The sequence below is a fragment of the Somniosus microcephalus genome, chromosome 7 (genome assembly GCF_052327205.1).
Source record: "Somniosus microcephalus isolate GS21.2 chromosome 7, FLI_Smic_1.0, whole genome shotgun sequence".
Classification (NCBI taxonomy): Eukaryota; Metazoa; Chordata; class Chondrichthyes; order Squaliformes; family Somniosidae; genus Somniosus; species Somniosus microcephalus.
The window spans coordinates 4,118,044-4,131,858 of NC_140993.1; the positions used below are offsets into that span (position 1 = coordinate 4,118,044).

General features: G+C 54.7%; 1 protein-coding gene across 2 annotated transcripts in view; it reads right to left on the reverse strand.

The window, feature by feature from the left end:
* aoc1 (amine oxidase copper containing 1) overlaps positions 1 to 13,815 on the reverse strand; it is a 131,652-nt gene that overhangs the window by 5,460 nt on the left and 112,377 nt on the right. Inside the window, exons 3-4 of one of the 2 annotated variants that reach the window (XM_085992160.1) lie at positions 2,883 to 3,171; positions 1,824 to 1,956 (exon numbers count right to left, since the gene is read on the reverse strand). In XM_085992160.1, coding sequence (XP_085848286.1) covers positions 1,824 to 1,956; positions 2,883 to 3,171 — 422 coding nt within the window. Of the gene's footprint in view, positions 1 to 1,823; positions 1,957 to 2,882; positions 3,172 to 7,214; positions 7,896 to 13,815 lie in introns of those variants that run through there. The other variant, XM_085992161.1, reaches the window with a different exon arrangement.

Below are 13,815 nucleotides of genomic sequence, written 5' to 3' on the forward strand. Positions count from 1 at the left end.
ATTACTGGGGGACCCTCCTATGTGGGGTCCCATTACTGGGGGTCCGCCCTGTGTGGGTTCCCATTACTGGGGGTCCGTAATGTGAAGTCCCATTACTGTGGGTCCCTCCTGTGTGGAGTCCCATTACTGGGGGTCCGTAATGTGAAGTCCCATTACTGGGGGTCCCTCCTGTGTGGAGTCCCATTACTGGGGGTCCGCCCTGTGTGGGTTCCCATTACTGGGGGTCCGTAATGTGAAGTCCCATTACTGTGGGTCCCTCCTGTGTGGAGTCCCATTACTGGGGGTCCGTAATGTGAAGTCCCATTACTGTGGGTCCCTCCTGTGTGGTGTCCCATTACTGGGGGCCCCTCCTGTGTGGAGTCCCATTACTGGGGGCCCCTCCTGTGTGGTGTTCCATTACTGGGGGTCCCTCCTGTGTGGTGTCCCATTACTGGGGGTCCCTCCTGCGTGGTGTCCCATTACTGGGGGTCCCTCCTGTGTGGAGTCCCATTATTGGGGGCCCCTCCTGTGTGGAGTCCCATTACTGGGGGTCCCTCCTGTGTGGAGTCCCATTACTGGGGGCCCCTCCTGCGTGGTGTCCCATTACTGGGGGTCCCTCCTGTGTGGTGTCCCATTACTGGGGGTCCCTCCTGTGTGGAGTCCCATTACTGGGGGTCCCTCCTGTGTGGAGTCCCATTACTGGGGGTCCCTCCTGTGTGGTGTCCCATTACTGGGGGTCCCTCCTGTGTGGAGTCCCATTACTGGGGGTCCCTCCTGTGTGGAGTCCCATTACTGGGGGTCCCTCCTGTGTGGTGTCCCATTACTGGCAGTCCATCCTGTGTGGGGTCCCATTATTGGGGGTCCGTCCTGTGTGGAGTCCCATTACTGGGGGTCCCTCCTGTGTGGAGTCCCATTACTGGCAGTCCATCCTGTGTGGGGTCCCATTATTGGGGGTCCGTCCTGTGTGGGGTCCCGCTATTGGGGGTCCCTCCTGTGAAGTCCCATTACTGTGGGTCCCTCCTGTGTGGGGTCCCACTACTGGGGCGTCCCTCCTGTGAAGTCCCATTACTGGGGGTCCCTCCTGTGTGAAGTCCCATTACTGGGGGTCCCACCTGTGGGGTCCCAGTATTGGGGGTCCCGCCTGTGTCAAATCCCATTACTGGGGGTCCCTCCTGTGTCAAGTCCCATTACTGGGGGTCCCTTCTGTGTCAAATCCCATTACTGGGGGTCCCTCCTGTGTCAAGTCCCATAACTGGGGGTCCCTCCTGTTTGGGGTCCCATTACGGGGGGTCCCTCCTGTATGAAGTCCTATTACTTCGGGTCCCTCCAGTGTGGGGTCCCATTACTGGGGGTCCGTCCTTTGGATTCCCATTACTGGGGGTCCCACTACTGGGGGTCCCTCCTGTGAAGTCCGAATACTGGGGGTCCCTCCTGTGTGAATTCCTATTACTGGGGGTCCCTCCTGTGGATTTCCATTACTAGGGGTCCCTCCTGTGAAGTCCCATTACTGGGGGTCCGTCCTGTGTTAAGTCCCATTACTGGGTGTCCCTCCTGTGTGGGGCCCCATTACTAGGGGTCCCTCCTGTGGGGTCCCTCCTGTGTGGGGCCCCATTACTGGGGGTCCCTACTGTGTGGGGCCCCATTACTGGGGGTCCCTACTGTGTCAGGCCCCATTACTGGGGGTCCCTCCTGTGTGGGGTCCCATTACTGGGGGTCCCTCCTGTGTGAAGTCCCATTACTGGGGGTCCCTCCTGTGTGGGGTCCCATTACTGGGGGTCCCTCCTGTGTGAAGTCCCATTACTGGGGCTCCATCCTGTGTGGGGTCCCATTACTGGGGGTCCTACCTGATTGGTGATGTTTTCGTTGTTGCGAATAAAGTTCTCGAAGCTGACAGTCGGATCCCACGGGTCGTTCTGAATATATAGGCTGCTGCTGCTCTCCTCGTTCTCCCGGAAACGAGTCACTGCCAACTGGTACCTGACAACAGAAACACAATGGTCAGAGGGAGGGAGTGAGGGGGAGGCGGGGCAGGTGAGAGAGAAATAGGGACTGAATGACAAACAGAGAAAAAGAGAGGGAGTGTAATAGAGACAGACAGAGAGAGGTGGGGAGAGATAGAGATACCTTGAGAGAAAGATAGATAGATAGAGAGAGTGGGGAGGGAGACAAAGAGAGACCGAGGGAGGGACGTAGGGACAGACAGAGAGAGAGTTAGAAAGATTGAGATAAATATGATTACAATTATTTGTTGCATGAGGGATCTGAACCCACACAACCTGCACCAGTCACCCCCGGGATTGCATGGTTGGCACGTTTTGGAAAGGATTGATTCAACCCTGTCAAAGCTGGTTGATTGGGGATTGGCTGGTTGGGGATTGGGGGGTTGATTGGGGATTGGGGGGGTTGATTGGGGGGTTGATTGGGGATTGGCTGGTTGGGGATTGGCTGGTTGATTGGCGATTGGCTGGTTGATTGGGGGTTGATTGGAGATTGGGGGGTTGATTGGGGGGTTGATTGGCGTTTGGCTGATTGATTGGGGGGGGTTGATTGGGGGGTTGATGGGGGGTTGATTGGGGATTGGCTGGTTGGCGATTGGCTGGTTGATTGGTGATTGGCTGGTTGATTGGGGGGTTGATTGGGGGGTTGATTGGCAATTGGCTGGTTGATTGGGGTTGATTGGCGATTGGCTGATTGATTGGGGGGTTGATTGGGGATTGGCTGGTTGGGGATTGGCTGGTTGATTGGGGGGTTGATTGGCGATTGGCTGATTGATTGGGGGTTGATTGGCGATTGGCTGATTGATTGGGGGGTTGATTGGGGATTGGCTGGTTGGGGATTGGCTGGTTGATTGGGGATTGGCTGATTGATTGGGGGGTTGATTGGTGATTGGACAGGGATCCTACCTGCCCCAGGTGATTGCTTTCTCCTCCCTCCAATTCCGTGGCAGCACACGGTCAGCATGTGAGTTGACCTGGATGCGATAGGCTCGCTGGTTTTGCCACTTGTTCTGCTGCTTGGGGTTATAAAAGACCAAGTATCTGGGCAGTGGTTTCCTGAAGGGGAAGGCGGCCAAACGCTCTGTGTCTCTCCGCACCCTCTCCAGTCTCGGCTGCACAACGTAATCTCCCGGACTCCACGGGTTACTGATGTTTTCAAACTTAAGTCCAATTGTTTCAAAACTGTTCTCCGTTCCTACATAAAAATATTAAATTCAACAAATTCAAGCTGGCTGCCAATACACAGCGAGCACTTTAACATGCTCAGTCTTTCCTTGGGATAATTATTCACCCAACACACCCAGGGCCAGGTTCACAAGACATTAAAAACTACACCTCAAGTGGATAAGACCATAAAAATGTTAATATAATGCAGGGTTTTATGGCGAGAGAATATAAACATTGAGATGTAATGGGGAATCTATGAAACCTCAGGAAGATTGTGTGCAGATCATAGGATCATAGAAAGTTACAGCACGGAAGGAGGCCATTTCGGCCCATCGTGTCCGCGCCGGCCAACAAAGAGCTCTCCGGCCTAATCCCACTCCCCAGCTCTCGGTCCGTAGCCCTGCAGGTTACAGCATCCCAAGTGCACATCCAAGTACTTTTTAAATGTGGTTCGGGTTCCTGCCTCTACCACCCTTTCAGGCAGTGAGTTCCAGACCCCCACAACCCTCTGGGTGAAGAAATTTCCCCTCAAATCCCCTCTAAACCATCCACCAATTACTTTAAATCTGTGCCCCCTGGTTTTTGACCCCTCTGCTAAGGGAAATAGGTCCTTTCTATCCACTTTATCTAGGCCCCTCATAATTTTATACACCTCAATAAGGTCCCCCCTCAGCCTCCTCTGTTCCAAGGAAAACAGACCCAGCCTATCCAGTCTTTCCTCATAGCTAAGATTCTCTACTCCCGGCAACATCCTTGTAAATCTCCTCTGTACCCTCTCTAGTGCAATCACATCTTTCCTGTAATGTGGTGACCAGAACTGCACGCAGAACTCTAGCTGAGGCCTAACTAGTGTTTTATACAGTTGAAGCATAACCCTCCTGCTCTTGTATTCTATGCCACGGCTAATAAAGGTAAGCATTCCGTATGCCTTCTTAATCACCTTATCTACCTGGCCTGCTACCTTCAGGGATCTGTGGACATGCACTCCAAGGTCCCTTTGTTTCTCTACACTACTCAGTGTCCTACCATTTAATGTGTATTCCCTTTCCTTGTTAGCCCTCCCCAAATGCATTACCTCACACTTCTCCGGATTGAATTCCATTTGCCACTGTTCTGCCCACCTGACCAATTTATTGATATCTTCCTGCAGTCTACAGCTTCCTTCTTCAGTATCAACCACACAGCCGATTTTAGTATCATCTGCAGACTTCTTAATCATACCCCCTATATTCAAGTCTAGATCATTGATATATACCACAAAAAGCAAGGGACCTAGTACTGAGCCCTGCGGAACCCCACTGGAAACAGCCTTCCAGTCACAAAAACACCCATCAACCATTACCCTCTGCTTCCTGTCTCCGAGCCAGTTTTGAATCCAACTTGACACTTTGCCCTGGATCCCATGGGCTTTTAACTTCGTGACCAGTCTGCCATGTGGAACCTTATCAAAAGCCTTGCTAAAGTCCATATACACTACATCAAATGCACTACCCTCATCTACCCTCCTTGTTACCTCCCCGAAAAATTCAATCAAGTTTGTCAGACACGACCTTCCCTTAACAAATCTGTGCTGACTATCCTTGATTAATCCGTGTCTTTCTAAATGAAGATTTATCCTGTCCTTCAGAATTCTTTCCAATAATTTTCCCACCACCGAGGTTAGGCTGACTGGCCTGTAATTACTCGGTCTATCCGTTTATCCCTTTTTAAACAAGGGTACCACATTAGCAGTCCTCCAGTCCTCTGGCACCACACCTGAAGCCAGAGAGGATTGGAAAATGATGGTCAGGGCCTCTGCTATTTCCTCTTTTGCTTCGCTTAACAGCCTGGGATACATTTCATCCGGGCCCAGGGATTTATCCACTTTTAAAGCTGCTAAACCCCTTAATACTTCCTCTCTCACTATGTTTATTTCATTTAATATTTCACACTCCTCCCCCTGATAGCAATGTCTGCTTCGCCCCTCTGCTTTGTGAAAACAGACGCAAAGTATTCATTAAGAACCCTACCGACATCTCCCGCCTCCACACACAGATTACCCCCATGATCTCTAATAGGCCCTACCCTTTCTTTAGTTATCCTCTTACTCTTAATATATTTATAAAACATCTTTGGATTTTCCTTGATTTTACTTGCCAAGAATTTTTCATGCTCTCTCTTTGCTTTCCTAATATCATTTTTAATTGCACCCCTGCACTTTCTGCATTCCTCTAAAGATTCTGGAGTATTGAGCCCTCGGTATCTGTCATACGCCTCCCTTTTTTCTTTATCCTACCCTGTATGTCCCTAGTTTAACTGAGATGCGTCAGTTTGGCTCAGTGGGTAGCATTCTCGCCTCTGAGCCAGAATGTTATGGGTTCAAATTCCATTCCACAGACTGCACTGTCGGAGGGGCAGTACTGAGGGAGCACTGCACTGTCGGAGGGGCAGTACTGAGGGAGCGCCGCACTGTCGGAGGGGCAGTACTGAGGGAGCACTGCACTGTCAGAGGGGCAGTACTGAGGGAGCACTGCACTGTCGGAGGGGCAGTACTGAGGGAGCGCCGCACTGTCGGAGGGGCAGTACTGAGGGAGCACTGCACTGTCAGAGGGGCAGTACTGAGGGAGCACGGCACTGTCGGAGGGGCAGTACTGAGGGAGCGCCGCACTGTCGGAGGGGCAGTACTGAGGGAGTGCCGCACTGTCGGAGGGGCAGTACTGAGGGAGCGCCGCACTGTCGGAGGGGCAGTACTGAGGGAGCGCCGCATTGTCGGAGGCGCAGTACTGAGGGAGTGCTACACTGTCGGGGGGGCAGTACTGAGGGAGCGCCGCACTGTCGGAGGGGCAGTACTGAGGGAGTGCTGCACTGTCGGAGGGGCAGTACTGAGGGAGGGGCAGTACTGAGGGAGCGCTGCACTGTCGGAGGGGCAGTACTGAGGGAGCGCCGCACTGTCGGAGGGGCAGTACTGAGGGAGCGCCGCACTGTCGGAGGGGCAGTACTGAGGGAGCGCCGCACTGTCGGAGGGGCAGTACTGAGGGAGCGCCGCACTGTCGGAGGGGCAGTACTGAGGGAGCGGCGCACTGTCGGAGGGGCAGTACTGAGGCAGCGTTGCACTGTCGGAGGGGCAGTACTGAGGGAGCGCCGCACTGTCGGAGGGGCAGTACTGAGGGAGCGCCGCACTGTCAGAGGGGCAGTACTGAGGGAGCGCCGCACTGTCGGAGGGGCAGTACTGAGGGAGCGCCGCACTGTCGGAGGGGCAGTACTGAGGGAGCACCGCACTGTCAGAGGGACAGTACTGAGGGAGCGCCGCACTGTCGGAGGGGCAGTACTGAGGGAGCGCCGCACTGTCGGAGGGGCAGTACTGAGGGAGCGCCGCACTGTCGGAGGGGGAGTACTGCGGGAGCGCTGCACTGTCGGAGGGGCAGTACTGAGGGAGTGCCGCACTGTCGGAGGGGCAGCACTGAGGGAGCGCTGCACTGTCGGAGGGGCAGTACTTAGGGAGCACCGCACTCTCAGAGGGACAGTACTGAGGGAACGCTGCACTGTCGGAGGGGCAGTACTGAGGGAGCACCGCACTGTCGGAGGGACAGTACTGAGGGAGCGCCGCACTGTCGGAGGGGCAGTACTGAGGGAGCGCCGCACTGTCGGAGGGGCAGTACTGAGGGAGCACCGCACTGTCAGAGGGACAGTACTGAGAGAGCGCCGCACTGTCGGAGGGGCAGTACTGAGGGAGCGCCACACTGTCGGAGGGGCAGTACTGAGGGAGCACCGCACTCTCAGAGGGACAGTACTGAGGGAGCGCCGCACTGTCAGAGGGACAGTACTGAGGGAGCACCGCACTGTCGGAGGGGCAGTACTGAGGGAGCACCGCACTGTCAGAGGGACAGTACTGAGGGAGCGCTGCACTGCCGGAGGAGGAGCCCAAGCTCATTGGTGTTACACTCAAGGGTGGAGCAATATCAGGTGCAGTCTAATCGCAAGTCATGATTGCCACAGGCTTTTCTCAGTACTTAAAGGGAAGGTTCATTCATGCTGCAGAACCTCATTCTCAGCATTGCTGATGATGTGCCTCAATAAATCCGAGACTCGATGTTAGCGAAACAAAACAAGGCTTTTATTGACTTAGAAGGTAACACACAGAGGAGAATGTATCTTCCATCCAGAGGTTTGCCGTACTGGATGTGCTGCAGGCTGGGCCAGCTTACATAGGAGCCAGGTATGGGCGGAGCCCTACACACAGTACAATACAATGGAAATGAAACTGAAACCAACCACAGTCACAGGCAGAGAAATACTGATGAGTGATGAATGGAATATTTCATCACATTCACCCCTTCTATAGATTTAGTCTGTTCGGGGGTTTGATAGTCCTCTGCGACCGACGTGGCTGTTGTGGTGCCGCGGGTGTCGGCTGGGTGACCCCGGTGGCCTCCTGGGTCTCTGCCGGGGGTGCCGCCAGGGTTGTTGAAGGGGTAGTTGGTGGGGGTACCGTTGGTCGATGTTCTTCCGGGGGTGATGAAAGAGTAGTGGGTGGGTAAGAGTTGCTGTGGTCGTTGTTGCTGCTGTTGTCATGGTTGTTGTCGTTACCGGCTGGGGCGACGTCTTTTATGGACACGGTGCCCTCCCTTCCGTCGGCGTGCCAAACATACGCGTATTGGGGGTTGGCGTGGAGTAGGTGCACTGACTCCACGAGAGGGTCCGTCTTGTGGCCCCTCACATGCCTTCGCACGAATACCGGACCTGGGGTGGAGAGCCATGACGGCATGGATACGCCTGAGGTGGATTTCCGGGGAAAGACAAACATTCGCTCGTGAGGCGTGGCATTAGTGGCAGTACACAATAGCGACCGTATCGAATGGAGCACATCTGGGAGGACTTCCTGCCAGTGGGAGATAGGGAGGCCTTTGGTCCTTAGAGCTAGAGTGACTGCTTTCCATACTGTCCCGTTCTCTCGCTCCACTTGACCGTTACCCCGGGGGCTGTAGCTGGTGGTACGGCTCGTGGCGATCCCCCTGGACAGCATGTACTGGCGTAGCTCTTCACTCATGAAGGACGCCCCCCATCCGTATGGATGTAGCTCGGCATACCGAACAGGCAGAACAGGCTGTTGAGGCATTTAATGACCGTGGCGCTGGTCATGTCTGGGCAGGGGAATGCGAATGGGAAACGAGAGTATTCGTCCACAATGTTCAGGAAGTAAACATTGCGGTCGACGGACGGGAGGGGGCCCTTGAAATCTAAGCTGAGCCGCTCAAAGGGCCGTGTAGCTTTGATTAAGTGGGCTCTATCTGGGCGGTAGAACCGAGGCTTGCACTCAGCGCAAGTGCGACAGTTCCTGGTCAGGGACCGAACTTCCTCAATCGAGTAGGGTAAGTTGCGGGACTTTATGAAGTGGAACAGCCGCGTGACCCCTGGGTGGCAGAGGTCATTGTGGAGGGTCTGTAGCCGATCCCCGGTGGCGCTGGCACACATCCCTCGTGAGAGGGCGTCGGGGGATTCGTTAAGGGCCCCTGGCCGGTAAATGATGTCATAATCGAAGGTGGAGAGCTTGATCCGCCACCTAAGAACCTTATCATTTTTAATCTTCCCCCTCTGTTTATTATTGAACATAAACGCTACCGACCGCTGGTCGGTAAGTAGGGTGAAGCGTTTGCCGGCTAGGTAGTGGCGCCAGTGGCGCACTGCCTCCACGATGGCTTGGGCCTCCTTTTCTACGGAGGAGTGTCTGATCTCGGGCCCTTGGAGGGTCCTCGAGAAGAAAGCTACGGGCCGCCCCGCCTGGTTGAGGGTGGCCACCAAGGCAAAGTCAGACGCATCACTTTCCACTTGAAAGGGAGTGTTCTCGTCCACTGCCTGTAGCGTGGCCCGCTCAATATCCTGCTTAATGCTTTTGAAGGCGGCATGGGCCTCAGCAGAGAGCGGAAAAGAGGATGCTTTCAAGAGGGGGCGGGCTTTGTCGGAGTAGTTGGGGACCCATTGGGAATAATAAGAAAATAACCCCAGGCACCTTTTCAGGGCTTTGGGAGTGTTGGGCAGGGGCAGCTCCCGTAGGGGGCGCAATCGGTCGGGGTCTGGTCCGATTTCCCCATTCTCCACCACGCTGCCTAGTATGCAGAGGCGCGTGGTGTTGAAAATGCACTTGTCCTCATTGTAGGTGAGGTTGAGTTTTTGTGTGGTTTTCAGGAACCTCTCGAGGTTCGAGTCGTGATCCTGCTGGTTGTGACCGCAGATGGTGACGTTGTCGAGGTAGGGGAAGGTTGCCTGCAAGTGGTGGATCGACCATGCGGTCCATCTCCCTCTGGAAGACCGAGACCCCATTCGTCACCCCAATGGGGACTCTGAGGAATTGGTAGAGGCGTCCGTTCGCCTCGAAGGCGGTGTACGGGCGGTCCTCTGGTCTGATAGGGAGCTGGTGGTACGCTGACTTGAGGTCGATGGTGGAGAACACCCGGTATTGGGCGATTTGGTTCACCATTTCTGATATGCAGGGTAGCGGGTAGGCGTCTAGTTGGGTGTACCTGTTGATCATTTGGCTATAGTCGATCACCATCCGTTTCTTCTCGCTACCTCTTACCACCACCACTTGGGCGCGCCACGGGCTATTGCTGCGTTCAATAATGCGCTCTTTCAGGAGCCTGTCTACCTCGGTCGCGATAAACCGCCTGTCCTCCCAGCTGTACCTCCTGCTTTTGGTCGCTATTGGCCGGCAGTTAGGGGTAAGGTTCGCGAATAGCGAAGGCGGCTTTACCTTCAGGGTAGCCAGACCGCACACTGTGAGGGGCGGCTGGGACCCACCGTAATTGAGCGTGATGCTTTGGTGGTAGCACTGGAAATCCAGGCCCAAGATCACGCTCGCACATAGATTCTTCATGATTAATACTTTAAAATTATCGTATACAGTTCCGTTAACGGACAATTGTACCGTGCAGTAACCCATAATGGTCGATGTCTGGGTTTTATCAGCCATAGAGATGGTACCCCGAGTAGGGACAACCTTTAGGGAGAGTTGTTGTACCAGTTCAGGGTGGATAAAACTCTCCGTGCTTCCACTGTCAATTAAACATTTAACCCTGCACCCGTTTACCTTGATGTCCACCATTGATTTGGATAGCGGGTGCGGCCTGGTCTGATCCACTGTGACCGGTGCCACTGTAGGGCCCTGATCGAGACAAGATGGCGTCCACGCTGTCTGCTCACAAGATGGCGGACCCCACGAGGTCGGGCAAGATGGCGTCCAAGATGGCCGCTCCCACGGCGCACACGCGGCGGTGGCGGGTTTTCCGGCGGGGTTCCCTCTGCACACCTTCCCGAAGTGCCCCTTCTTACCGCACTTAAAGCAGGTGGTGCCTTTCGCCGGGCACAGGTTTCTGGTGTGCTTCGGCTGCCCGCAGAAGTAGCAGTTGGGTCCCCGACGCGTCACGGCTGTCGTAGGGCTTCTGGGGGGAGAGCGGGGCCCCGACGGTGTCAGGCTGCCGGGCGGGGAAGATGCCTTCCAAGATGGCGGCGCCCTTGGTGCACACGTGGCGGCGTGGACGGCGCGGGCTGAAGAGTAGGCGTCCGAGTTTCTCTGGGCCACATCCAGGGATCGTGCTGTGTCCACAGCCTGTTTCAGGTCCAATCCCGTTTTTTCCAGCAGTCTCTGCCGGATGTAAGTGGGGCTGAGGCCTGTGATAAAGGCATCGCGAACAAGCTCGTCAGTGTACACTGCGGCTTTTACATCTTGGTACTTGCAGTCTTTGCCAAGCGTTTTCAGGGTGCCTAGGAACTCCTCCACCGATTCCCCAGGTCGCTGTGCGCGAGTAGCGAGCAGATGCCTAGCATACACCTCATTTGTAGGCTGCTGGTAATGCGCCTTTAAGATGTCACAGGCGGCTGGGTACGTGTCGGCGTCTTGGATGAGGGGGTAAACCCGGTGGCTTACCCAATTCCGCAGAATTCCGAGTTTCATACTCGCAGCGTCCGTAGCGTCTTTGACGGCTGCGGAATTGTCCAGGAAGAATTCCATACACATAAACCAGTGTCCGAAGTGTGCCGATGCGTCCGAAGCATGCTGGTCCAAATCCAAACGTTCGGGTTTCAAGAGCTGATCCATTGTGTTGAAAATTAAGTCAATAAAATTGATGTGCCTCAACAAATCCTAGACTCGATGTTAGCGAAACAAAACAAGGCTTTTATTGACTTAGAAGGTAACACACAGAGGAGAATGTATCTTCCATCCAGAGGTCTGCCGTACTGGATGTGCTGCAGGCTGGGCCAGCTTACATAGGGGCCAGGTATGGGCGGAGCCCTACACATAGTACAATACAATGGAAATGAAACTGAAACCAACCACAGTCACAGGCAGAGAAATACTGATGAGTGATGAATGGAATATTTCATCACAGCTGCCTGAGCAAGCAGCAGCAGGACAAGCAGAAGGAGCCGGAGGACTGAAGCAGCTGTACTCATGGGAGATCCACGCCCCAGGGAGAGAGCCCCCAGATTCTGTGATCAAGCGTTGGAAGCGTTGGTTTTTGCTATTGAGAGACGGAGGATGGTTCTCTACCCGGCAAGTGGCAGGAGGCCCTTGCCGCAAGTCTTCCGCACCATGTGGAGGGAGGTGGCGCAGCACGTCTTGGGCAGAACTGTGGTCCCCATGACCCACACACAGTGCAGGAAGAAATTTAACCACCTCACTCAGCTGGTCAATGTGAGTGAATGCTTCAACAAATGTTACATACCACCATCTGAACCAGTCTTCACACACTGTGGGAGTACCTTCACCACACGGACTGCAGCAGTTCAAGAAGGCTGCTCAGCACCACCTTCTCGAGGGCAATTAGGGATGGGCAATAAAAGCTGGCCTTACCAGCGACGCCCACATCCCATAAACAAATTTTTAAAAAACACTGGCCAAAGCACCACACCCCCAGCACTCACCCACCAACAATCTCTACCTACCAACACTCACACCCACATCTCACACCTTGCACCAGCTATTCAACTATGGCAGGCACATCACCCAACACATTGCTCCACACTCACTCACACACTTTCCTTTCTCTTGCAGGCCAAGGTGGCTCACAACAGGAGGGAGCAGGAGTGCACAGGCGGGGGACAAGCCGACACCCAACCACTGTCTGTGCTGGAGAATCGAGTGCGGCAGATTATTGGGTGCCAGGTGGTGGGCGCCATGGCGATATTGACCCCCTTGGGGACACCAATGGTGTGTTCATCACTACTCCTTCTTCTCACATCCCACTTCCCCCTCACCCCACAAGGTTTTCCCACTTTCCAGCTAATCATGCTGTATGCATTTCTCTCTTCCTGCCCCCCTCCCCTCACCTTAACCCGACTCTTGCACCTTTAGGCTTTCAGATAATGAGCAAGCACCTGAGCCGCCTGTCCCTGAGGGCATCATTGAGAGCGAGGTGGGAGAAGAGGAGGTGGAAGAACACATCACGTCACTGCATGTCTCACCTGCAGGCACCAGCTCAGATACTGGCACTACGTGTTCTTTAGAGGCTAGTATAGTAGCAGGATCTGCACAGGGCGAGGCACCGGGGACGAGTGGGCTGCAGCAAGGCCGGGGGGAAAGGGTAGCTTGGGGTCCAGCTCCCCGGAGGGTGAGTTCGCGCACGAGTTCTGCTGCACAGGACTCAGATGAGGACCTCGATGGGGAGGCCTTTAGAAGAAGGGTGATGGGCATGCACACAGAGATGACAGGTGCAATGGCAAGGGTGCCCGAGAGCCTGTCGGCAATGGTAAGGAGCATGGAGGAGTCCGCCTCCAACATTGCACAAGGCTGTGCGCACACCATGGAGCCCATCCTTGGCAGTCTGCAAAAGATGGTAGACTCCCAGAGAGACTGTGGCAATGCAGACCTGATAAAGCGTGTGATGAGCGCTCTGGCAGCTTCCATTGCAGCACAGGCAGAAGCGACGCAATGTCTTAGTGCTGTAATGCAGTCTATGGTTGGTGCCATTCAAACCCAGACTGCTCTCATGCAGTTTCAGCTTGATGCCACGCAAGGTCTGACTGCTGCCATTGTGGCTGGGTCTACCACCGTCAACCGGGGTTTTCATGGTGTTGCAGCAGGCCAGCAACCTTTGCTCCAACAGAGTGATAGGGATGCTGAGGTTCTGCCCTGGGGGAGTGGCAGTGGGTCAGTGGAGCAGCAACCTGCCGTCCTCTCTCAGGATGACAGCATTCCTGCTCCCACCATTGCCAGTCCGCCACTGCCCATGTCGCTGCCTGTCATCCAGCCAGCCCAGACTGCTGCCGCCCATGCTGAGGTGGTGCAGTCTACAGCCGGACCTTCCAGGTCCACAGCAAGTCGAGGGCGTCCTGCAGGGCCATCTGAAGTCTCCCGCACGGACACTCAGCAGCCTCCCACCAGCCCTGCTGCAGCCACTGGGCTAACACTGCGTACAGTAGGCAAAGGCACAGTAACACGAGGCAGTAAGGGATTGCACAAGGGTGAATAGTTAATATTTTTGGTGTAAGTATGTTTTCACTCATTTTTGATAAATTTATTCATTCAGTTTGGATTCTTTTATGGTGTGTTTTATTTCAGCTTTGCGCTGTGATATGGCCTCCGACAGGGATGGAATGATAGGGATGTGGTGAGCAATGGGGATCTGCGATTTAATTCATTCGAACTGCAGTCTGATGAGGTGGTCACGGACTGCCCTTCCGGAAGGCCGATTGAGTG